Source organism: Microcaecilia unicolor, chromosome 3, assembly GCF_901765095.1.
Source record: "Microcaecilia unicolor chromosome 3, aMicUni1.1, whole genome shotgun sequence".
In the NCBI taxonomy this organism is placed as follows: Eukaryota; Metazoa; Chordata; class Amphibia; order Gymnophiona; family Siphonopidae; genus Microcaecilia; species Microcaecilia unicolor.
Genome location: NC_044033.1, coordinates 100,357,916 through 100,384,439, shown reverse-complemented (window position 1 = coordinate 100,384,439; position 26,524 = coordinate 100,357,916). Strand labels below are relative to the sequence as shown.

Genomic DNA, 26,524 nt, shown 5'->3' with positions numbered 1-26,524 from the left:
TTATAAAATACTGAGTGGCATGGAATAGGTAAATGTGAATCTCTTGTTTACTCTTTCCTAAAATACTAGGACTAGGGAGCATGCAAAGAAGCTACTAAGTAGTAAATTTAAAATGAATCAGAGAAAATATTTCTTCACTCAATATTAAATTAAACTCTGGAATTCGTTGCCAGAGAATGCAGTAAAAGCAGTAAAAGCAGTTAGCTTAGCAGGGTTTAAAAAAGGTTTGGATAATTTCCTAAAAGAAAAGTCCATAAGCCGTTATAGTAAGTTGGACTTGGGAAAATCCATTGCTTATTTCTAGGATAAGCAGCATAAAATCTGTTTTAGGATCTTGCCGTAAACTTCTGTCCTGGATTGGCCACTGTTGGAGACAGGATACTGGACTTGATGGACCTTCGGTCTGTCCTAGTATGGAAATGCTAATGTGCTTAACATTAAAATTATCTGGTCAGCAAAATGCTGAGCGCTGCCAACTGAATATCTACCCCAGTGTTTAAGTGCAAGTAAAATGTTTAAAACAAGTGGACTTATCACGAATTATGGTGAGCCCTGAGCGTTCAAATAACACAGCTCATGTGAAATAACCCACTCTGATGGTCCTAAAGAAAATCCACTATGGAATGAAAGTTAAACTTATGTTCTATAGCATGCATTTGTGAAATCAGTACATGTGCTGGGATTATTTATGTGTAGCTTAAATGTTCAGCAACAAATATCACCACTTCGACATGGGAGTTATACAGCTCAGTGTTGCTGCCCCCAGAACACCCCAAATTTCATCCTCTTTTTGGATAGCTATGTTTGGCTGTATAATAATTTCATATGTCCAAAATGATCTGTTTAAGTGGCCTGGCTTTAAAAAAAAAAGCACTTATGCAGTTGGCCCTGGCATTGGCCACATAATTGCTTTTGAATATCAACCTCTCTGTCTTTAATTGGAAAAAATGTATGGGAATAATGGCTCATTCATGTTATTAGTCTGGTTTTAAGTAAACTGACAACTGAACAAATGAGTGGAAAACCACACAGCCCCAAAAGAGACAAAAGGATACACTGCCAGTTCAACTGCATGAAAGAAATACATCTGGACTTGAATATCTGTTTGCCTTGCCCACAGGGCTCAACAGAATCAATGCAGAAATTAAGCATTTCTTGAAAGCTATCAATCATACCTGTGGAATGTTACTGCCAGTTATGAGTGGTAAAGCAATGGAAAAACAAGGCTAAACAGCGGAGTCTTTCACCAGTGCTTATCACAAGCAGCACAGATAGGTCAAAATCACTGGCACTGGTTCAGTAAGGTTAATCTTTTTTTAAGGAGACAGTCCCACATGTGAGCTTACTTTAAACATTCTTAAAAAATAACTTTTGGGTCGATATTCAAAGCGATTTAACCAGCCAGAAATGGCTCCTAGCTGGTTACATCGCCTGTTTGGGGCTAACTGCTAATTTTCAGTGGCACTTAACTGGTTAGTGCCGCTGAAAATAACCAGTTAGCACCAAACTGCAAACCGGCTATTTTGGAGGCATACTGTGGGTGGCGAATTGATATCTAGCACTTAACCAGCCAGGTTAGTCACAGTAACCCAAAGCTAGTTAAGTGTTGGATATCGGACTCAACCGGCTATGCATTAGCCAGGTTCACAAAACTGGACATTCAATACTGAAATCTGGACAGGGCCTGGCACTGAATATCTGGGAATAATACCAGTAGTGGTCAGCAAAATGCTAAGTGCCGCTGGCTGAACCTCAACCTCTTTATTAATACCAATATGCCATGTGAAATGCTTCTTGTATTTTATTGTGCATTTTTAAATGCCAAGGCATCATCCATATGAATGGAAACTTGCTGCAACTTTTCACAGCACAACAAAAAAATTTTTTTTGTGTGCTACTTGGCAAAAACCATTTGTCCTATACTAAATTCAGTGTGTGTATTCCAAATCCAAAGTCAGAATTCTTGTAGCACGTCAGGAAATTTTGTTATGCATAAGTTTGCCCAAATGAATTAAGCACTTGGAAAGCATTGAATAATTTTTTACATAACGAGTTTTACTCAACAATTACCTGATCTACATCAAAGTTTTCGTAGTAAACAGTATATGAAAATGTAATGGAATGACAAAATTTCAAAAAAGTCTCGTATTCCAGTTTAAAAGTCTTACTTCAGCAAGGCCCAGTACTGTTAAAAGTGCTTCAGGCATCTGCTTTTGCATTTGTGACCGGCCATATTTTCCCGTTGCAAAAACCAGCAGTAGTCCCCCATCATGTTGGGATTCCAGCAGCTTTGATATCTGTTCCCCATTGTAGAAATGTCTTTATGGAACCTCTCTCCATGTTCGTCATTTACGTGTCCCAAATTGGGTGATAAAAAGTCAAGATCTTTTATCTCTATAATATCACCAAAATTCGCCCTTTCCCTTCTGAGCACATTACCAAAACCCTCATCCACACTCTTATCACCTCTCGCTTAGACTATTGCAACTTGCTTCTCACAGGTCTCCCACTTAGCCATCTCTCTCTCCTCTTCAATCTGTTCAAAATTCTGATGCACGACTAATATTCCACCAGTGTCATTATGCTCATATTAGCCCTCTCCTCAAGTCACTTCACTGGCTTTCTATTCGTTTCCACATACAGTTCAAACACCTCTTATTGACCTATAAGTGCATTCACTCTGCAGCTCCTCAGTAACTCTCCACTCTCATCTCTCTATACATTCCTCCTCGGGAACTCCGTTCACTGGGTAAATCTCTCTTATCTGCACCCTTCTCCTACACTGCTAACTCCAGACTCCGTTCCTTTTATCTTGCTGCACCATATGCCTGGAATAGAATTCCTGAGCCGGTACGTCAAGTTCCATCTCTGGTCGTCTTCAAATCTAAGCTAAAAGCCCACCTTTTTGATGCTGCTTTTAACTGCTAACCCTTATTCACTTGTTCAGAATCCTTATTTTATTATCCTCACTTTAATATTCCCTTATCTCTTGTTTGTCCTGTTTGTCTGTCCTAATTAGATTGTAAGCTCTGTCGAGCAGGGACTATCTCTTCATGTTCAAGTGTACAGCGCTGCGTACGTCTAGTAGCGCTTTAGAAATGATAAGTAGTAGTAGTAGTAAGATGGGAATGTAAGAAATGCATTATCTGTGGTGACAAACTGCATATATGGGCTCTACTAAAAGTGCATTAGGCAGTTAGGGCCAGATTCTACATATGGTGCCTAAAAAATCCACGCAGAACTCAGTTTCGCCTAAGCGTATTCTATAAGATTTATGCACAGTATATAGAATATGCTTAGTCTATATCATCGCGCCTGGCAAAAGCCTGGCATAAATCCCAGCACATAGATTTAGGTGGACTGCGCCGTATTCTATAACTACGTGTGTAAATTTTGGAATGTCCACAAAATGGCCATAAACACATCCCCTTTGAACCGCGTGCATTTATTTTGAACTGCGCGCGTCACCATTTAGGCACAGTTCGTTATAGAATGTGCTTACTGAGTTGTGCGCGTAACTTGCAATTATTGTCAATTAGTGCTTATTATTATTATTAAAAGTACTTGTTAAGTGTTGTTAAAAATGCTGATTGGCTTGTTGAGCCAATTAAGTTACGTGCATAGTTTTAGACTGCAGAAGGATTTTGGCGCGCAAATCTAGGTGCCAGATATAGAATCTCCACCTTAACACACAAATTAGTCCGTGGTAACTGCTACCACACAAGCATGACAACTGTTAAATCATTAGTTTATCAGTTAGTGCATGCAAATTCATGCGCTAACAATATTTTGTGTTCAGAGGTGGTAACTAGGCAGGGCATGTGCAGACAATGGGAGTGGAAAGCAAAGAGCAGGTGTGGCATATACCTCGTGCTAAATGCTCAGGGCCAGATTTAGTAAATGGTGCCCAAAGTTAGCTCCATTAAGATCTGCGCACTCTGCATAGTTTAGCGTGAGCCGCTTTTACCAAGCTGCGGCAAAAGGGGGCCTGGGCTGGCGTTGGCACGTGTTTTTGACATGCGCCGCAGCCCCCTATTACCGCAGTGGGTAAAAGGGTAGGTCTTGCTTTTCTGCAGGAAATGGCCACGTGGCAAGTAAATCACTTGCTGTGTGGCCATTTTGGGAGGAGCGCTTACCGCCACCCATTGAGGTGGTGCTTAAGGGCTCCTGTGCTAACCAGGCAGTGTGTGGCATTGTCCAATTACCGCCGGGTACACACCAGCGCTACAAAAGTATATTTATTTTTGTAGTGCTGGATATGATGGTGCACTGGGGGTGGGAAGTACTGCTGGCCTGCTGCGGTAGCCCGGCGGTAATTCCATTTTAGCAAGCGGTAAAAGGGGCTCTTTGGGTGCAAGCTCTTCTGCCTGCCAAAAGCTGGTGTAAATGCTTGCACCCAAGTGATGGCAGTTAGACACACAAATGCGGGTATTCTAAAACTTGGTGCTTAATTTCTGGAAATGCCTTCGACCCACCCATTCCCCTCTCATGGCTACACCCCCTTTTGAGTTGTGTGCTATGTTATAGACTAGGGCATAGGGCAGATCTACACATTAAGTCCTAATTACTGCTATTCCGTAACAATGAGCTTTTGTTAGGCAGAGACCAATGAAATGTGGGCTTTGATTTATGAAAGATTTTGTCCCACTCTGAATTTAAGGAGAAGGATCTTCATAAATAAAGACCACGAGATTAAATTCACCACAAAACACACTCTCAGAAGAATCAGGATTCCTCAATGATTGAGAATTCAGTTGTAAGTTTATAGGCCCATCCCTTTGGGTCATTGCCAAAAATCATTTTACCTTCACAGTTGACTCTGTCTCTGCTTAGCTCATATCCCTGATTGCACTGACAGAGAAATGAACCAATCACATTGTAGCACTGGTGTGCACAAGGACTGGTTGCACACTCATCTATATCTGAAATGAAAAATTACAGTGTTACTTTGCATCAATACTAAATATCTATTTTCACATATTACACATAGGATTCTTTTACTAAGGAGTGAATTAAAATTAGTCTTTACACGACACCATATTTCCTATGCATTTCACACGATACTGCTATTTTGTTACATGAGAAAAAAGAGAACCTTATGTACTAAAGTGTAAAATGGTTTCTCAAACAGGGCCTATGCAAGAAAAACCATGCAAAAAGCCCCAAAATTCTGATATTTCAGGGTTTTGTACTTTTTTTCAGTAGACTGTGAAAAATTTGTAAAGTTCACCTCTTGCAAGTAATAACATTTCACACATAATCCAATACACACAAAATTATACCATAGTTCAGTATTAATGAGATGCTGTGATGCAATATTATACAAAGCAGTTCATTAGTTCCAAAGCCAGTGAAAGCTAGCACACAAAAATATCTTTGTGAGTGACTTTTTGCAAAAATGATAACTAGCTCACAACTAGGGGAGGATGGGCACTCTTGAACCTGGAAGAGAATGGTTGCAAAAGAGCAGAACTTTACACAAGTCCAAGATAAACATAATTATTGGTGTGGATTTTATTTGGGAGCTGGCAATAGAGATGATGGCAGGCAACAAAAATGCAAAATTGGAGGCTCTATTCACTGTGTTATCTGAGCTAAAAGGCCAATGCATAACCTACTCATCACAGGGCAGATGGCATCTTCCAAGGACAAAGCATCAATGCCAGAGTCAATATTAGCAGAGCTTTGCAGTTTGAAGTAGCTAATTGTGGAGCACCATAACACAACTAAGCAAATTAAATAAAAAGTGGAGAATCTGGTGGCCAAACTGATGGGACATCACAAGAAAACAGAGTGAGTGAGGCAGTGAGTGGCAGCTCTAGAAACAATGGCAGACAGAATGGAGGTGAGGCTGGGAGAGTTAAACAGCTTGAGACACAAGGTGGAAGACTAGGGAAATCACACTCGTAGAAGCAATATTGAAATATTAGAAGTCTCCGAAGGCGCGGAAGGCCAATCGATGATGAACAACTTTGAGAAAATGCTTCCATAACTGTTTTAATATTACATTTGATAAACCACTTGTGATAGAATGAACAAAGGTCTAAAGTTCCTTTCAGGCTGTTGTTCTGCAATTCGAGGCACCCAAGGTCAATAGTAGCAAAGTTACTTTGCTATCCGGAAGTGTCAGAGATACTTACTGCTGCAAAACTCAGATAATCCAGAGGAGTTGTTGCAGAGGAACATGATGACTTGTGAGACTTTAATAGCCAAATATGGTGTCTGCTCAGCATATGTCTAGTAGAGAGAAGCACCTCTCGTGGACTGAGGTGTTATTGTTTGGTGAATATTCCATGTTTATAGCACACTTTCTTGGAACTTTCTTGACTGGAAGCTGAAGTTTAAGTTTATTATAGCAACTGTATGTTTTTCACCTAATCTGCAATAGTGGAGTAGTAAGAATAGTGCCATGCTCTATAGAGATCAAGGTTAAGCAGAGCAGCTTTGAGATGTGACGGATCCAAGAACAAGAGGACCCGAGTACATTATTTATGGACTACACTGTGTACTGGTGGTGTGTATGTTGTATGAGTGCTGCAGGGTTGTGTGGAGAATGAATATTTCCATTTCTTCGTTGTAATAAGTTGTAAAGTGCAAGCTATATTTCTAGGCTGCTGAGAGCATCTGGTAGTTTCTTATTTTAGGTGGCAACAGGGAAAGTGTGAGGTAATTTTGTCAAGTAATCTTTTAGGTGACAATGAGTAAAAGGTATGAGATTGATTTTAAGCATCATCTGAATAGGGACAATGGGTCTGAGGCAAGGTGTATAACAGTCAGATCTACTGTGGCAGTTTCTGATTTGAACCACCAATTCTCTTTGATGATAGGGGTGTGCGTCTCCAGAGACAGACCATATTTCTGCTTCTGGTCTGTAGGCTGCCTCAAAAGGCCAGGTTTTTAGTACTTTTCTGAAAGTCAGGATGCTTCCTTTCACTAAGACTGGTGTTAAGTGGCATGGAATTCCACAGGGTTGCTGCTGAGCCCAATATGGCTTTTCGTTTAGTACTTGTGAGGTACAGCTTCTTTGGTGATGGGACAGGTAATTGAGCTTGAGGTAGAGATCATAATGGATAATTTAAATGGTTATAATTTACCTTTATAATCAAAATCAAAAGGAGAATGCAGAATGTAAAACTATTAATCTTTAAAATATATCATAAAAGTAATAGGTAATCCTCAAATCCTAGCAAACCCCAGGTATCGTTATAAAAACTCTCTTCTACCTGCTTACAGGCTCACATCAGAATTTTGAATTTGGCATGGTACGGTATTGGGACCAGATGTATAAATTTTAGGACAGGCATGATCTGTTGAAAATTTGCATTTAGTGACAAGCAAGCTGAAGCATTCTAAATACACTGCAGACTAGAGAATGATATGGGGACAAAGTTTGTCCTCATCTGTGCCCTGTCCCAGTGAGCTCTGTCATGAGCTCTGACCTCATCCGCACAAGCTTTGAACAGTTATGATTTCATATTTAAATCTTTTTATTAAAGTATAACAATGAGCAATACGCAGTACAGCATAGACATAACACTTGTACTTTCTTCCTATAGTGCTGTAGCTTAGATGAACACTCCATTATGGAAGCTAGAGTTACTGCACAAATTCCACTCTTTGTTCCATTTGCTCTGCATTCCTTGAAGAACGGCTGGAACATTCTTCTCCAGATGCAAGTTATTTCAATGTGTGATAAACTTCCCTAAAACTGTGAGTATAGCTATTAAAGTGCAAATTCCTGCATCTTGTTTCATGACCTGAAATGCCAACCCCATAAATTATTAATAGGAGATACACATACAGTACTGATAAGACCTCTCAACAAAGAATGATTAGGATTTATCTACAGTAGACCATTTATTACTTTAACATGGGTGATCCACTATGATTGAAACTTGAATCTAGGAGACCAGTTAAGACCTGTGTGAGGCCTACAATACAGAGAAAGCATTGCCAGGGAATAGTTTCATATGCAAGGCCTTTCTGTGCCTGATATTAAAACAAAGTAGCAGTAAAAATGTCAAAGATACAGGTATGAATCTGAATTTACCTGTATCATCTAATCACGCGGCCTTTAATACTTCCCGGTTCACTAAATCTCTTCTCCCATTCTATGTTTATGGGGGAAATGCTTAGTACATCAGGCTCTTTTGTTTCACATGTTGTGGGACACATACATCTATGTCATTCTGTTATTTGTAGTTTTAGTCAGTGCTGTACAAAAGGGTGTTTTAGCATTGTGGCCACACAGGGTGCAAATATGGGAGGGGTGCAAAAATTGCTCCCAGCTCACTGTCTCCTCTCATTGGCAGTGGTGAAGCAGGATTGGGGGTGGGGGGTGGGGAAGAGTTACACAAAGAGGAATAAATATCTGAATGAAACCCTTCAGCTCATAACCTGACATGAGTTGTCAGAAGGAACAGATGATCTCTATTGATAAAAATCTGTCTGGGCAATATTCAGAATGATTAAGGGAAAGGGGGATGGGACTTGATATACTGCCTTTCTGAGGTTTTTGCAACTACATTCAAAGTGGTTTACATATATTCAGGTACTTATTTTGTACCAGGGGCAATGGAGGGTTAAGTGACTTGCCCAGAGTCACATGGAGCTGCAGTGGGAATTAAACTCAGTTCCCCAGAATCAGAGTCCACTGCACTAATCACTAGGCCACTCCTCCAGGATCCTGGCGACTTAAATCACTTGTCTGTGGCCAACAGCCGATATTCACCAGCCTTTAACCAGTTAGCGTTGCCGTGGTTAGTGGCTGCACCGAAACTGGCTAACCAACGGGCATTCCAAGGGCGGAGTTAGCACTTATGCAGGTTTCAGCCCTCGACCGCATAATATAACCACTTAATCGGGCTGCTTAAATAGCAGTCGTATCTTGAAGTGGTTCAGCTTATGTGGTCAAGGGCTGAATACTGCAGTTAACCACATAAGCTTTAGCAGCCAAGCAATAACTTGATATTCAATGCTGATACCTGGACATAGCCTGGCACTGAATATCCGAGAATTCAGCCGGCGGTGGACTTAAAAATAGTAACTGCCACCGACTGAATATTGCCCAATGTATGTTTAAAACAAAGAATGAGACAGAAAGAGGTCTGTTTCAAGTTGTTGCTTATATTTCCCTTCTAAATGATGTGTGGCAGCATTTACAAAGAAAAGTACTTACCTAAACATGTGTAGTTGTCGGCGGCTAGCTGAAACCCAGTGTTGCACTGGCAGTGATAAGATCCAAGTGTGTTCACACATCTATGGTGGCAATATCGAGATAGGGTGCATTCATCTATGTCTAAGTTACCACAAGAATAAAATAATTATTAATGGTGCTGTTTATAGCTAAGATAACAGTTTAATCCCACAGAATTTGAATAACTTCATAAAACACTAGTGGGCCCATGGTTAACAAAATAAAAATTTTAAAATGCTTTTTTTCTTCTCAAATGAGTGCGGTCCTTATTTGAACTGACGTTCATTTTACTAACTTCTATCTGACAGCCACAGAGCTGCCAAGTTATCTAGTTCCAGAAGGGAAACATTTTAGCCAATCCTGGTTTTGAACTTAAATCCCAAAGTAGTGTGGCATTTGTAGCCCCTGATTCCACTTATTGGATTCGTGTTGCAGGTCCAATAATGTACAGGGATAGGATTATCAGAAATCCAGGAGTGGCCTAAAGTCTTGATCCTGGAACTGGGTAACTTGAGAGTTATTTGGTCAGTTTAATTTTACTATCTAATGTCTATGTCATTCAAATGTAAATAAACAAGACATTTTCAGATGTATTTAACAACTGTAGAATATAAATTCCATGGCAGTGATCATCCTGTATACTCATAAGTACATAAGTATTGCCATACTGGGAAAGACCCAAGGTCCATCAAGCCCAGCATCCTGTTTCCAACAGTGGCCAATCCAGGTCAGAAATACCTGGCAAGATCCCAAAAAAGTACAAAACATTCTATACTGCTTATCCCAGAAATAGTGGATTTTCCCCAAGTCCATTTAATAATGGTCTATGGTCTTTTTCTTTAGGAAGCCCTCCAAACCTTTTATAAACTCCGCTAAGCTAACCGCCTTTACCACATTCTCTGGCAACGAATTCCAGAGTTTAATTACTCGTTGAGTTTAGAAAAATGTTCTCCGATTTGTTTTAAATTTACTACATTGTAGCTTTATTGCATGCCCCCTAGTCCTAGTATTTTTGGAAAGCGTAAACAGATGCTTCACATCTACCCGTTCCACTCCACTCATTATTTTATAGACCTCTATCTCCCCTCAGCCACCTTTTCTCCAAGCTGAAGAGCCCTAGCCACTTTAGCCTTTCCTCATAGGGAAGTCGTCCCATCCCCTTTATCATTTTTGTCGCCCTTCTCTGTACCTTTTCTAATTCCACTATATCTTTTTTGAGATGGCGACCAGAAGTGAACACAATATTCGAGGTGCGGTCGCACCATGGTGCGATACATAGGCATTATAACATCCTCATTTATGTTTCCCATTCCTTTCCTAATAATACTTAACATTCTATTTGCTTTTCTGTAACCCCGAGCGCCTAAATCCCATAGCGCACAACTCATAAGGGAGCATGGCCAGGCATAAATACCGGCGCTCAACTTTAGGCATGAGACTTGGCTCTAAGTGCTATTCTATGAAAAACGCTGATCTCGGAGTACCCTTTATAGAATACTGCTTAGCGCTGAATTTTTTCCAGTGCCGATTTTTGAGGGCCATTTATAGAGTTCCCCCTAATGTGTGTGTGAGCTAGCATATTTGCCCAAGGTATACCAAGTACAAAGAAAAGATAGGAGAGCTAAAAATCTAAACTCTGAGAGGCTCTGAGGTCCTGCTACCCTCCCCTTTGTAAGGAAGGAAGCAAAATATTATCCTCCCCCCCAAATATTCAGCTGGCACCAGTGACCGTTTTTATAAATACTGAGTATTGTCAGCTAAAATAAACCCAGATATTCAATGTTGGGCCATGTTTGTGATACCCAGACATTATGCAGGTACAGCTGGTGTTCAGTGTCTTACATGCATACCCTAAGAAGGCAAGGTTAAGACTGTTATTTATGGGTCCTATTTGCCTGATTAGGCATGCATGCAGACACTGATACTGAATACTGTCAGTGACTGCATAACTTCCAGAACTGTCCCGACTCTACCCCTGGTAGTCCAAAGTAATTCAAATCACCATGTGCTAACCCCTCCAGTGTTGCTGCTAATAAATGGTCATTTGGTTTAATTTGGACTACTTGGTCTGTTCTTCAGTCTGCTCACCTTTCTGCCGATCTGGATTTTGCAGACTGGCTGCCTACTTGTTTTCTGGGACTGACACTACCCCTGGACTGCCCCTGCACTGCTCAGATAGTGCCTGTGGTGTTCATAGCCAATATTCAGCAATATTACCCGATTAATTGCCGCTGGGTATTGGTGGATGGCCAGCTTCTCTTGCCCTTTTAAACCATGTCCAATATCTACCCCATAGCATTTTTATTTTGCTTTTTTCCTTAGGTTTACTGATATGTGCATATGATTACGGCGTTGGCCATTATTTTAGAACAGGGATTCTCAACCCGATCCTCAGGACACACCTAGCCAGTCAGGTTTTCAGGTTATCCACATTAAATATGCATGAGATAGTTCACTGTCTCATGCATATTCATTGTGTTTATCCTGAAAACCTGACTGGCTAGGTGTGTCCGAAGACTGGGTTCAGAAACCTTGTTTTAGAAACATATCCATGTATAAATAGCGGTATATACTATATATGTGTGTATATCACATACCTCTGTAAATACAGATCTTAGAAAGCTGCAATTTACATGTAGATACCCACACCACAGAGAGATTTCAAAAGGGTGTGGTTTGGGTGTGGCTTGGGATGGACTAAAGTCTGCATGTGTATTCCCCATTCTACAAAGGAAATATACAAGAATGGGGGAAAATTGTCACACTGGGATTTATACCTTCTCAAAGGCATGTACGGATTTTAAAAACGTGCTCACTTCAGCAAGGATTTTACAGGAAGGATTCCTAATCTCATGTAGTTAAAATATTCACCTCCAAAATGAAAGCAAGTTAAAATTGCAGCCTCACTACTTAATGGGCAGCACTTACACATGGAGGTTTATCAAATAGGCAACTGCACATAAAAGTGGCACCACCTACACAAAGAATTTGTGAAATAGCCGCTTCCACATCTCAGGGATGCCACCTCCATGTAGAAGCTGCTGGGTGTAAGCTGTTCATTTTATCAACATGCATCTTTGTAAACTGGCTGCCCCTAAGGCACACACCGGCAAATACATAAGCACTCCTGACTACAGGTATTTTAGAAAAGGCTGTATGTTGGCAGATCCTTTTCTAAAATATCACAATAAAGCACATCCTGACCAGGGCTTCTCAATTCCAATCTCTATGTGTACAGAGCTGGTCTTGATCAGAGCCGCCAAGGGGGGGGGGGGGGGGGGGGGGGAGTTCCCCAGGGCCTGGCCTTAGCATGGCTCTTCTGTGCCAGCAGAGCAGAGTTATCAGGTTAATTGTACTTCCTGTTTGGATGTAGCAGGAAGAATGACCTGTGTAGCAGAGTGGAGCTAGCAGGAGAGAAGACAACACCAAGGACCCGGGAGGGGGGTGTGTTTGCCCGGGCCCAGCTTTGTCTCTCAGCAGCCTTGGTCTTGATAACATAAAATTCAGAAAGTGATTGAAAGGAGGCAGTATGAAAGAGGGATAGGAGATTTGGGGAGGGAGGATATATGATTACTATTTTGAAGTGCTTATGCAGTAGTCAAGGTTTGGCGAAGCCACTTTTAAAGAGATTAGTACAACACTTATTACCTAAAAGAAACTATGATCAATCTTATTTCTATTTGAATTCTTTGCCACAGGATTTAAGAACTGAGAAATCATATTTTAGTTTGTAAAAATCTGAAAACATTTTTGTATAATGAATATCTAATTGCTCACTTTGATTAGATTGAAGTTAATTGCTGTGCTTAATGAGTTATTTTGTTAAATGATGGTTTAAATAATTAGTGTGCTTAATGTAATAGGTTGCTGATATTTGATGTATTAACTTTATTTCTGCACACTGCTTTGAACCTGCCTGGGATTTAGCGGTTAACAAATACCAGATTAAATTAGAATGGGGTGTAAAATAAGAGTGAACTGCACCTTGCAGTTAGCGTGCAGTAACTGTCGCCATAGCACATAGTGCAGATAGCTTATAGGGGAATTTTATATATGGCGCTGAATGTTAGGTGCTACTTCCATACCAAATTTTCAATGCAGAAAAGTGTTCTAACGGAGGCACTGTATACAAATTGAGTTCATGCATATTCATTGTGGATATCCTGAAAAACTGACTTGGGAAACACTGTTCTAACAGATGCACTGCCTCTACTACATACAAATCTCTCTCATGAATATTCATTGTGGATATCCTGATAACCTGACTGGCTGGGGTGCCTCCAGGACTAGGTTTGGGAACCACTGGTCTAAGTGTTTCCACGTGAATCTGCAAAGGGGGTGTAACAATGGGAGGGACACAGGTGGGTCAGGGTGTTCCCTTAAGATGTATGCAATGTTATAGAATAGTGTGGATCCATACCCATCTTGCATGCCGAGATTTTTACCTGGTTTCAGTTGGTGTAAATCCTTGTGCCCAAAGTTGAGCGTGGATCCCAGTGCTATGACTATTCTATAAAGGGCATCCATCCCAGAATGCGCTTTATAGAATACTGTTCAACGCCAAATTTTGAGTACCATTTACTGAATCCAGCCCTCAATGCCACTTCAATACGAGGGCTTATAGTTTTATTTATTTATTTATTCATGACACTTATACCCCATATTAGCTCAAAATAGACTCAAGTTCAATGTGGCTTACAAACAATAAAGTGAATAAAGCATAATAATAAACAGAATATAACATAAATTACAGTATCTTCAAGAAGCAAATTAATACATGTGCAGTAAGTAACCAGGGATTTAGACTATCTCAAGGACAAACAAATAATTAAGGGTGGATAGGTGAGAACATAATTAGGCAGGACTAGATGGGAAACAAGATTAAGAAAAGGGTGTGGGTAAAATTCAAATTCTTTGTAGTCAGCAAGGCCAGACTGAAAAAATGTGTTTTTAGAAGACTAAAAGTTAGGTAATCATCTCTAAACTTGATTGATTTAGGAATAGAATTCCACATTCTGGTGCCTTGATAGGAGAAATTAGCAGTGGATTTGTCCTTAGCCCAAATTCTCTCCTGCATTTATATTTCATTTGTAAAAGATCATCATTGAATCAAAGAGGTAACCTTTTCGGATGAGATTTGACAGTTACAGGTGCAATAACATCAAGTATCAACATCAAGCTTTACAGGTATCATTCCATTGCTGAATGAAATTCAGGGAAGGGTTTGAGGTAAGTAATGCACTGAATGACTCATTGAACCAGAACTTTAAAAGGACAATTTTACCTCTAGTTTTAAAGGAATGTAACAAATTTCGGGATTTGGAATGAAAATTAATTTCCTTCCAGTGCAATTTAAAGAGGCTACTGTGATCTGACCAAGGTATTGGGGTCCAATGAAAATCTGAGATGAAAAAAATAGTTGGGTCTATAAATGTCATTGCTAATATATCAAATCGATGACTTTTAACATGAGAGGACATTCTGTTGAAAAGGGAGAATTGCCAAACATTAAGGAATTCTTATGAAATTCTTGGTGTATTGGTGGTAATGTTTTCAAGATGTAAATTAACATCTCCAACCATAATTATACTATCATTATTAATACATGCATTAGAGATGAATTTGGTAAGATCAGCCTCAACTAAGTTTCAACAATTAGGAGGACAATATAACATTTGAAGGCAGGTTTAAATAAACAACCCCAAGATGCAGAACAAGTAGCAGTTTCTAGATTAGAAATTCAGAGATCATTTTTACCTCAAATAAAGATTTATAGATGATAGCTAAACCACCTCCCCTTTATTAGATCTAGGGAAATGAAGAACAGAATAATTGGGTGGGCATACACCGAGAATTATTGGACCATATTTTGCATGTAGCCAAGTTTCAGAGATTATAACAAAATCAAATTGAGCATAAATTATCCAATCATTAATAATTACAGCTTTGTTAAACAACCAATCGAGCACTGACGTAACCTACAGACAGCAAAATAAGAACAACAAGTAAAGTTGCTCGACAGTGGGACTTTAATCAAGTGACGTTTATAACAAAAGGTTTTGGAGCCTTTTTTAGAATAATGTTTAGTAGAAGGCACAATATTTGGATCATTGTGATTCAAATAGCAAGGAGCAAAACCAGAGGGATTCCTTTGGTGATAAGTTGGTAACCAATAAGGATAATAATATCTTGTAGAATATATCTCTAGGATATCAAAATAGGAATCAAACCCATTAGTAGAACAAAGTAAGTGTCTAGATAGAATGAGAAAAGAAATTAAACAATATAGCATTCTTTAAGGAATACTTTTAAACAAGCACTCAACATCTGTGTGAAAGCAAATGTGTGTTAAGCATAATTAAAACAAAATAAAAAAGCAGTTGTGATTTTATTTTTCAGCTAGAATAATGATAACAGACCTAAAGGGTGAGAATATAGAGAAATAACAATGACAAGAGGCCTCCAAATGCCAACAAAGTGCCATACAAAGGGATACACTAAGGTGGGCGATGCCTCAAAGCTGGGCTGGTTACTATGGCCACCTACTGCTCACATCAGCAACTGCTCCCACTAAGGAAGAAGGAGTGACGGAAAACAGGTGTGAGTTCAGTCAACGACGCTTCAGAGGTGGGCTGGTTACTATGGCCACCTCCTGCTGATATCAGCAACTGCTCCCGCTATGGAAGGAGTGACAGGAAACAGCTGTGAGTTCAGTCAGCAAAACTGCAGCAATTTTAAAGCTCTAGAATGTGCAAGGAAGAAGCAAATTCAAATTGCTCAGTTCAAATTTCACAGCACAGGGAGAATTGGTAATGTAGCAAATTTTTGTGCTAAAATAAAGGTGGTGAGGGCATCTGCAGTATCTGCAATGCTGTCAGTGCGCAGTAAGGGATAGATTCAGTAAATGGTGCTCAAAAAGCAGCGCTTAATGCTATTCTATAATGAGCACTCAAAGATGAGCGACCATTATAGAATAGCATTGAGTCCTGATTTCAGCATCCAAGCCTACTGAAACCAGGTGTAATTTCTTGCGCCCAATTTGGGTAAACACTCCCAGTATTCTATAACACTGCGCACACATTTTAGGAATGCCCCTGACCTATCCATGCTCTCCCATGGCCATGCCCCCTAAATCCCGTGGAGGGGCATAATCGAATGGGGGCGCCCATCTATAAGGGCAGCCATCTCTAATGATGGCCACGTAAAGCGGCGTACCTGACCGTATTATCAAAACAAGATGGGCGGCCATCTTTCGTTTCGATAATACGGTCGGGGCCGGCCAAATCTCAACATTTGGGCTGCCCTTAGAGATGGCTGACATTGGTTTTCGCCGATAATGGAAACTAATGGCAGCCATCTCAAAACCGGCCAAATCCAAGCCATTTGGTCATGGGAGGAGCCAGCATTTGTAGTGCACTGGTCCCCCTCACATGCCAGGACACCAACCGGGCTCCCTAGGGGGCACTGCAGTGGACTTCACAAATTGCTCCCAGGTGCATAGCTCCCTTACCTTGGGTGCTGAGCCCCCCAACCCCCCCCCAAAACCCACTCCCCACAACTGTACACCACTACCATAGCCCTTAAAGTGTAATGGGGGGCACCTAGATGTGGGTACAGTGGGTTTCGGGTGGGTTTCGAGAGCTCCCATTTACCACCACAAGTGTAACAGGTAGAAGGGGATGGGCCTGGGTCCGCCTGCCTGAAGTGCACTGCAGTACCCACTAAAAACTGCTCCAGGGACCTGCATACTGCTGTGATGGAGCTGGGTATGACATTTGAGGCTGGCATAGAGGCTGACAAAAAAAATGTTTTTTATTTTTTTTTGGGTGGGAGGGGGTTGGTGACCACTGGGGGAGTAAGAGGAGGTGATCCCCGATTCCCTCCGGTGGTCATCTGGTCAGTTTGGGCACCTTTTCAAGGCTTGGTCGTGAACAAAAAGGGACCAAGTAAAGTCGGCCAATTGCTCGTCAGGGCCGCCCTTCTTTTTTCCATTATTGGCCGAGGACAGCCATTTCTTAACCACGCCCCCATCCCGCCTTCAGTACACTGCCGACACGCCCCCTTGAACTTTGGCTGGCCCTGCGACGGAAAGCAGTTGAAGCCAGCCAAAATCGGCTTTCAATTATACCGATTTGGCCGGCCTTAGGAGAAGGCCGGCCATCTCTTGATTTGTGTCAGAAGATGGCCGCCCTTCTCCTTCGAAAATAAGCTGGATAGTGACACACTATGGGATTTAGGCCCACATTGTTATAGAATAGCGCGTAGCAAGATATGTGTGCCAATATTGGTGCCAATTAGCACCCAATTATTGGCTCTAATTGGCTCATTAGCCAATTTAGTAGTGCACATGTCTTGGATCGGAGCACATTTTTGAGTGCCATATATAGAATCAAAGGGTAAATATTTTTCTCTACAGTAACTGTACAAAAAGATGCAGGGTATGCCCCCAACATTTTTACCATAGAAGCTTTGCAGTTACCACACCTGCAAATTTTTTATATACATTAAAAAAAAGGGCCCCTCAGTTTGTAGATTAAACTCAAATGCACTAAGGTCCTGATTCACTAAGCTTTCTTTTTCCCCCCATACACAGAAAACAGAGGAAAAGTGTCTGTTAAACCAATTCTTTTTTGGGGGGGAGGGGGGCTGACTGGCTCTTGATTCAGAGTTAAACAAAATCTGCAGTACTAGTTCTGCTATTCCTTAGACAAAAACCATTCAAGGTGTCTCAAGGTGGAAAGCTGCAGCTTTTTAGCCCACGGTCAAAAAGCAATTGCCTTCTAATCTTCCTTACATTTTTGTGTAGGTGTACTTTTGGATGAGTGGTTGGAATGCATACATAGTACAAGTTTGACATGTTGATTTAATAAAACATGTTTTCACTGGATTGTAAAATGAGCTAGGGTGAGTTACTAGTATAATCTTCAATTTGGATAACAGTTTCTCATCTATAATGGCAATTACATAAGATATTCAGTATATTTAAGCATAAGGCAAATAAAGAAATTATAAGTGTAGTTTTAATTTGTTTAAGGTGCTTGCGAAAGGGTCCCTCCCAGTTCTACCTTAGGCAAGCTTGTTGAAGCTGACAGTTTCCACACTATTTAATGTTCTGTTTCTTTTTTATATTTGTGAGTTGTGCATGAATTCTGTAGTTAGAAGTGGATCATGCTCACTCAAAATACTACTGCCACATGTACTGTTGAAAAACAACTCTTTCTGAAAAGAGAGATACAACGGTGGTAATTCTATAAAGAGGGTGCTAACATTTAAGCACCAAGAATGCATGTAAATGACCAGAATACCAGGTGCAGAAAAGGAGTGGGAACAGAACCAGGCACTTTGTAAAACAGACCAAAGATGTCCAATATTTCAGGTTAAGTTTATTGATGGAAGACTCTACAAGGTACCCTGTTTCGGCACTAGTAGTGCCTTCATCAGGAGTCTGAATATATGTCTCAAAAGATTCATGGACCAAGCGTCCAGGATAGAGTCTCTTGTGATTAGCGTTCTGGTCTTGAGAAAGACCTTTGTGATATGGTAGAAACGATAGCTGCTAGATGCTACTAGCTCAACATAGAAAAACAATGACCAGAATACCACCATATGAATGCATGTGTGTCCACATGCATGCCTAAATACCAATATTCCGGCTATACACTATTCTATAAAATGGCACCTCAATGTGATGGCATGCAGTTTGAAGGTGGATGCACACATGGATGGAGTCTGGGAGGAATACAAAAACACCTATTTTGTTTAATATTTGTATGAGTTCTTTAGGATTTGTTTTACAGTCATCCTTATTTTATGTTTGTTCGTATGCTGACGATATATTTATTTTGGTACCATTATCATTTTCTGAACAGGACAGAGACTTTTTAATTCTTGATTGTATTAGTCAAACACAGCAGTGGGCTTCTCAGAATCTTTTGAAACTGAATGCTACATAAAATTTGAAATGTAATCTACAGTTTTAGGATTTATTCTAGATTATAAACTTACAATGGAAACACAAGTAAAAGTATTGAGCAGAAGGACATTTTGTAAGCTATGGCAACTTAGAGCTATTAGAAAATATTTTCCTTATTAATTTAGAAAGCTGGTTCAGGCGATAATTCTGCACAACTGGACTACCGTAGTTCATTATATTCGAGTATTTCTCAAATGTCCTGGTCACGTCTATAGCTCCTGCAAAATTGTGCTGCAAGGCTGATCTATTGTTGTAAAAAATTTGACCATGTGTCTCCATGTTTGAAGGAATTACATTGGTTGCCTGCAAAGGCCAAAGTAGAATTTAAAATGGCATGTCTTATATATAAGATTATCTACAGATATTGCCCACTAGATCACATAGCTTTAATTCATTTTCTGAATATTCGATCATTGAGTCAATCAAATTATCTTTTGGATCTGGGATTTCCTTCTGCCAGTAGGATTAAACAATATCATGACAGTATATTTAGCTACTCTGCTGCAAAATTATGGAATAATATTCCAATATATCTTAGGCGCATGAGTTCTTATCTTTTTACACGTTCTCTTAAGGCTCACTTGTTTCTGAAATATTTGTAAATCTGTTTATTAGTTCTGAGCTAAGTGTTTCGGTAACCCACTTTGCTTTCAGTTTTGGATTTAGCGGGATACAAGAATCGGAAATGAAATGGGAACTGATACTGAGCTGGTACTCTCGTTGGCATATAACTTAATCCATATCTTCAGCGTTGCTATCCATATAGTTTAATGACCATGACAGCCCTATTGATTTAGTTCAGCAGGCATAAATTAAACATTCGAACTATGCATGATGGAGGTAATTTTATAAAGGTGTAAAAGTATCCATGGTAACAGGAAGGTGTGTATGTTTATATGACCTATGTGTGGGTGTGTTCAGAGGCAAAGTTTGGATGAGGGTGGGCAGAGTTGTGATTTATACTCATAGATTCCGATATTCAAAGCAATTTAAGTGGGCAAGAGAAGCTCCTGCCTGATTAAATTGCTTGGTGTTGACAACCGTCAATATTCAGTTGCACTTAGCCAGGAAGTGCCGCTGAATATCGGCTCTGACTGGCCACATTTAAAATGGGCAGGTCAGGGGCAGTACAGGGGTAGTGTTGGGGAGGAGCCCGCAGTTATTTGGGTGCTGGCTATATTCAGTGTTGGCTCAAAAGCTGTCCTAAATTTGGCTGCTTAGCTGTACAGGCACCGACACTGAATACTGGCTGGGACCTACATAACTATTATTTTTGTTCTAGGCTTTCATTTGCCCTCCTTGTAAACTGCTTAAGTGATAGGCAGTGTATACATTTCTAAAATAAATAAATACAAATCAATGAATCAATCTCCCTTTAGCCGTCTCTTCTCCAAGCTGAAGAGCAGTAGCTGCTTTAGTTTTTCCTCATAGGGAAGTCATCCCGTCCCCTTTAGCAGTTTCGTTGCCCTTCTCTGTACCTGTTCTAATTCTGCTATATCTTTTTTTGAGATGTGGTGACCAGAACTGCACACAGTATTTGAGGTGTGGTCACACCATGGAGCGATACAAAGGCATTATAACATTCTCATTTTTGTTTTCCATTCCTTTCTAATAATTCCCAACATTCTATTTTCTTTCTTAGCCACCACTGCACACTGAGCAGAGGGTTTCAACGTATCATCATCGATGACACCTAGATCCTTTTCCTGGGTGGTGACTCCTAATGTGGAACCTTGCATCACATAACTATGGTTTGGGTTCCTCTTTCCTGCACGCATAACTTTGCACTTGCTCACATTAAAAGTCATCTGCCATTTTGATGCCCAGTTTCCCAGTCTCGTAATATTCTCTTACAATTTTTCACAATCCTCTTGCGATTTAATAACTTTGAATAACTTTGTATCATCAGCAAATGTAATTACCTCACTACCTATTCCCATCTCTAGATTATTTATAAATGTTGAAAAGCAGAGGTCCCAGCACAGAACCCTGGGTAACCATTTAATCCTACTCTCTGTTTTCTCACTTTTAACCAGTTTTAAATCTACAATAGGACATTACCTCCTATCCCATGGCTTTCTAATTGCCTCATGAATCTATCATGAGGTACTTTGTCAAGGTCATTAAGGTGCATTAAAACATGGGCCTTTACTGCACCTTAATTTCTCATTGGAGTGACTAACCTGTGCTCATTACCTCAGGCTAGTTATTCTGTGGTACATGATTAAAGTTGCTTGTGATCAATTTCACAAGCAGTGTCAGTCACACTGCTTGGGTGTATCGGGTCGCTAACCTTTGGCTTGATCTTCTGGGCCAAATCTTAGTGGGGGCAGACAGTAATGGCTGAATTACTCCTTCCTCCAAGCCCCTCATCAATACCCCCTGCTCTGAAGATCCCCCATCACATTCCTCCCTCCCTCCCTCATGTCCCCTCAACCCTGTACTGATGGCTCCCTTTCCACAAATGCCCCCCACCCTCCACAGACTTCTCTGGGCCTACCTTTTCAAATCCTTGGTGACTAGTGATCTCCAGTTGCTCTTGCCCCTGCTGTCATCAGGTTCAAAATGTCAATGGTTACCACCAGTGCTCTGGTTGTCCACTGGAAGGATTAAGGTAGGCCTATTTTTAACCACTAAAAGAGTAATTGGTTAGCACTGAGTATTGGCTTAACCGGTTAACTTTTCAGTGGTTAAAAAACCCCTGGATATTCATTGCCGCTAAATGTCCACAGTTAGCGGCTAGCTGCTAAGCAGCTATATCGCACAACATAGCCAGTTTGGTGAAAATATTCTCCTCCTGCCTGTCACTGGTTCGGCCTCATAATGGATGCCACAACCCCTAGCGGACTCCGAGCATGTTGTCCTTAATTCATAAGGCATTGAATAAGGCACCTTTAGCTACTGCTAATTCACTAAGGATTTATTGGCCTGTATGCTCCCTGCACTCTGCAGATAGACATTTGCTCAATGTACCTTCCTTCCACCACATTAGACTAAATGAATATCACACTCCACATTTTATGTTGAAGGCGCTGTGTTATGGAATGTACTAACAATAGAGCTATGTAAAAGTGTTTCAGCAATTCAATTTATAAAACAATTGAAGGCACATTTATTTATGTAACCTTTTCCTCCAATTAAGTAATTATTGAAGCTTTACCATACTGCTGTATATATACTGCTGTTAAACTAATTTACATGTATTTGAATTGTGGAATGTTTTAGTCTAATGTGTTACCATCTTAGTTTATTGTTTTCCTGTGTGTTGCTGTGTTTTATTGTGTATGTTTTAATTGTTAACTGCCTAGAATTGAAAGATAGTGTGGATTATACATTTTTAAAATAAAGAAATGTGAACACCTTCACATGTACCACCAAAGTATGTACCATCACACTTACGTGCCATTTTATTGAATAGTGTGTAACTGGAATATTGTCACTTATGTGAATATATGAACACATAATGCACATAAATTCCGTATGCTGGTCATTTATGTGCATTCTTGGCAGCTAAATGTTGGTGCCCTTTTATATAATTACCCCCATAGCGGGTAATTGTATAAGTTGGCTATGGGTTAAACAGCATTTGTATAGTAATGCTGTAATCTGCAAAGGGCACTTGAAACGTATTTTGTGGAATATAAGGATGTCAAAATTATATGTTGTGATGGAATTGGGTACCTGACAGAACAGTATATTAGAAAAAGTGAAAACACTGGGTAGCTGCACCTTTAAAACTCATCATAGAACTTAGTGCTTGGTTTGTGTGGCAGCTTTACAAGTCAGGTCTTTTCCTGACAACCCCAAGGGGGTCTTCTAAAGGAGGGTGGGGTGTTGTAAGAAAGATGAATAGTATCCTACAGTCATCAGCTCCTTAGGGGGTCTTTTACAAAGGTGTGCTAACATTTTTAGCACATGCTAAAAATTTGTATGCGCTAAACACTAAGACACCCGTAGGAATATAATGGGCATCTTAGCATTTACCGCACACTAATTTTTAGCATGCGCTAAAAATGCTATGACTGGATTGTTTGCTTTGTGGACTACTCCAAGAGTCCTTGAAAGTTTGACTGAAATACAAATGCTTTTGCTGGGGGGAGGTTAGTAGCAAATTAAGGGGGGGTACTTACAAAGGTGAATTAATGCTATAATGCATATTATTTGCCCCTTAACTTGCATTAAAGGCAATATTTATTTTATTACCATAATGCAAGTTATATTACTATAATGTGTGTTAGTTTAGGTTACCATGGGAAACATAATAATGAGATGCAAAGCATGTAAATGCATACAAAACACCTCATTATTATGTAAATCAAATAATGCAGCTTGTGGTGAACTCTGCAAGTTGTGTTATTCCAACTCAAAGCTGCCTATGAACATCAGACTGCGAGCTCACAGCCTGATGCTCGTGGGGAGCATTCTTAAAAGAGCTGGAGCACTCTTGCTTCCTCCTCCCCTTCCCCAAAGAGCTCAACCTAAACATCCCCTCCTGTAGAGACCCCCCTCTCCATTGAGCCCCTCCGCAAGACTTTCATCCTCCCATAGACCCTTCTGGGCCTACCTCTTGGAATCATTGGTGTCTAGGGGGGTTCTGAGACAGAAGCAATCTTCAGCAGCTCATGTTCTTGTTGGTACTGGGCTAAAAAAAACACCAGTGACCACTAGTGGTAGGCCTTGCGGTTATTTTGGCCATTTACGACCGCTTGACCCCTTGGTGATAGTACTGTGAGACTACAGCCAGGGATCACTGGTTCAATTTTAACCCGGTGCTGGCAGGTTAAAAGTTTTAATCAGTTTGACTTATAAATGAAGAGGTTGATGGTGGTGACTTTGAAGTAGGCAATGCTGGAATATATGCTAGTGGCAGTGAACATGTGCTGGTGGCATTGTCTTTCCTTGCATATGCAATTGATTATCATCTGAAGCAGTCATGAAATGCATGACAAACTCAATTTTGGTGCAACTTACAAGGATGGCACTGAGACTATGAGATAAGTACATTAGATATCTAAGAGGCTATTATAATTGCATTAAAAATACATGTAAATAAATTTATGATAAGCTTACTGATTGGTATAATTGATATTGGGAGGGTACAATAAGTAGTTTGAGAGTTGAACTCAGCTCAGCAAGTATACTTCAGAAAATTCTTCCTGTTTCTGAGGTCTCAAATAGATCTTGTGCTTTGAAGTTGTGCCAAGTTTGCAATTACAGTTTATGCAATCTGATGCATATTTTTGGAAGAGCATTCCTTTGTTTATATAGTAGATATCTCACACTCTGGAAGAGGTCTTTATTTTTTCAGAAAGTCTTTATAAAACAGGCATAAAGGAGGGCCCCTTTTAGACTTTTCAAATATGACTTTTCAACTGCCACAGAATTGAAACAGTTCTGTATGGAAGAATGGGCAAAATTTCTCAATGGTGATAGGAAATGTTTAGTTGAACTTATTGCTGTTCAAAGACAGTAAATAAAGACTTTACATATTGTTTTCATTCAAAGAGTTACTGTTGAATAAATAATACAAAAATATACTTTTTCTAGGGTGCAGTGTAAGCACATAAGTATTGCCACACTGGGACAGGCCAAAGGTCTATCAAACCCAGCATCCTGTTTCCAACAGTGGCTAATCCAGGTCACAAATATTTGGCAAGAACCTGAAAAATTTCAATACATTTTATGCTGCTTATCCCAGAAATAAGCAGTGGATTTTCCTCAAGTCAATTTAATAATTGTCTATGGTCCCCCAGCAAGATGGCCACGGACCTGATGGCTGTTTGAGCCTCAGAATTCTTACCTTATTTTTGCCTTGTTTTGGGTAAGAGGAAGGGACAATCCTGGGCAGTAGTGGGTCCTCCTTCTATTGAACCAGTGACTGGTCCAATGAACTGATTTGTTTGCCATGACCCAGGCTCAATAGAGGCTCCAGATGGGTGGCTGCAGGAAGAAGAGCCAATAGGAGGTGAGGCAGAATCTTCCCAGGTCTCAGTAATATCTCTATTCCCTGAGGAGCACAGAAAATCCCTGTGCCCTACTGCTTTGGTGTTCATAGAGTGTGGAGAGGAGAAAAATGGGTTACAGACTAGAGCCTGTTTAGAAGTCTTGGTACGGATGGGCCAACCCTGATTTTGGGTCCTATTGGTTCTGGTAAACTGACATCATTAAAGTTGGGGATCTTTGGTCAGTTTGGTGGGCAGATTGTAGAACCATCAACTAAGCCTATGTCTGTGTATATGATTGAGAAACCTGGAGTTCCTGTGGCTTGCTATTGATAATTTGAGCAAAATTTTGACCCAATATTGTAAAACTTCTACTGAGCAAGTTGCCAAGCTATCTGTAGTTTCATTGGAGCACACTGCCAAGATAATTAAACAAAAAAAAAGTAGTTGGATGCTTTTAATCTTAAAATCTCTAAATTGGAATCTTTTTAATCTCCTGTTGTAAAAGATAATTTGTCTATACAGAAAAATTTAGAGGGAATGGAAAATTTGTCCAGGAGTAAAAACTTACAGTTTCTTAATTTTCCTAGGATTGTGTGCTTATCTTGTAATGCAATGTTAAGAGAATATATGGTAAAGATACTGGGTATTGCATTGAATTCTCTACATAGAAGGGGTCTTTTACTAAAGCTTAGCTCAAGTTATCTGCAGCAGGTTCAATTTTTTTTCCTATGGGCCCTGCTGCAGATAATTTGAGGTAATCTTTAGTAAAAGATCCCCAGAGTGACTAGAGCTTTTTATACTCCTACATCTGTTTCTTGAACTCTGGAAGCTGATCAATCAGGAGAACTGGATGTTTCACAGACCCTTTTGGATGCATTTAGATCTACTTGATCACATGATCCGGATTATCTAACTACTTTGATAGTTACATTTGGGAGCACAAGCCATATTCAGTGCAAGTGCCTCATAGCTAACTGGACATAACAAGCAGTCCTATCTTTGCCCACTTATTTATGCAGGTGCCAACACTGAATAATGACTGACACCCACATAACCTATGGGTCAGTGGCAGACCTGAATATTTAACGCCAGTAGTGCCCAGACATAACCCTGGTAAATCTAGGTTAGGTTCAGACCGTGATGGTCAGTGGCTTTAAAACTGCTGACCACCACAGACTGGATATCAGGGGGTTAATTTATAGCTCATGTTTCCAAAGATCAAGACAGAGTACAATAAAGTATGCACATACAAGTAGAACTATACACATTGTGATGTGCCTTACAGCTTGTCACTAATTATACAGCAATTTACAGGTAGAAGGAGCTTAAGAGAGCATATGAAAATTCAGAAAGGAAGCGAGCTCATGGTAAGGCTGGAAAATGTAGTCCGGGAGAGTCTAAAACTGGCAG

General features: G+C 40.2%; 1 protein-coding gene across 3 annotated transcripts in view; it reads right to left on the bottom strand.

The window, feature by feature from the left end:
• EFEMP1 (EGF containing fibulin extracellular matrix protein 1) overlaps window positions 1-26,524 on the bottom strand; it is a 127,797-nt gene that overhangs the window by 9,525 nt on the left and 91,748 nt on the right. For 2 of the 3 annotated variants that reach the window (XM_030196207.1, XM_030196208.1), the window contains exons 6-7: window positions 9,179-9,298; window positions 4,806-4,922 (exon numbers count right to left, since the gene is read on the bottom strand). In XM_030196207.1, coding sequence (XP_030052067.1) covers window positions 4,806-4,922; window positions 9,179-9,298 — 237 coding nt within the window. The remainder of the gene's footprint in view (window positions 1-4,805; window positions 4,923-9,178; window positions 9,299-26,524) is intronic. The other variant, XM_030196209.1, reaches the window with a different exon arrangement.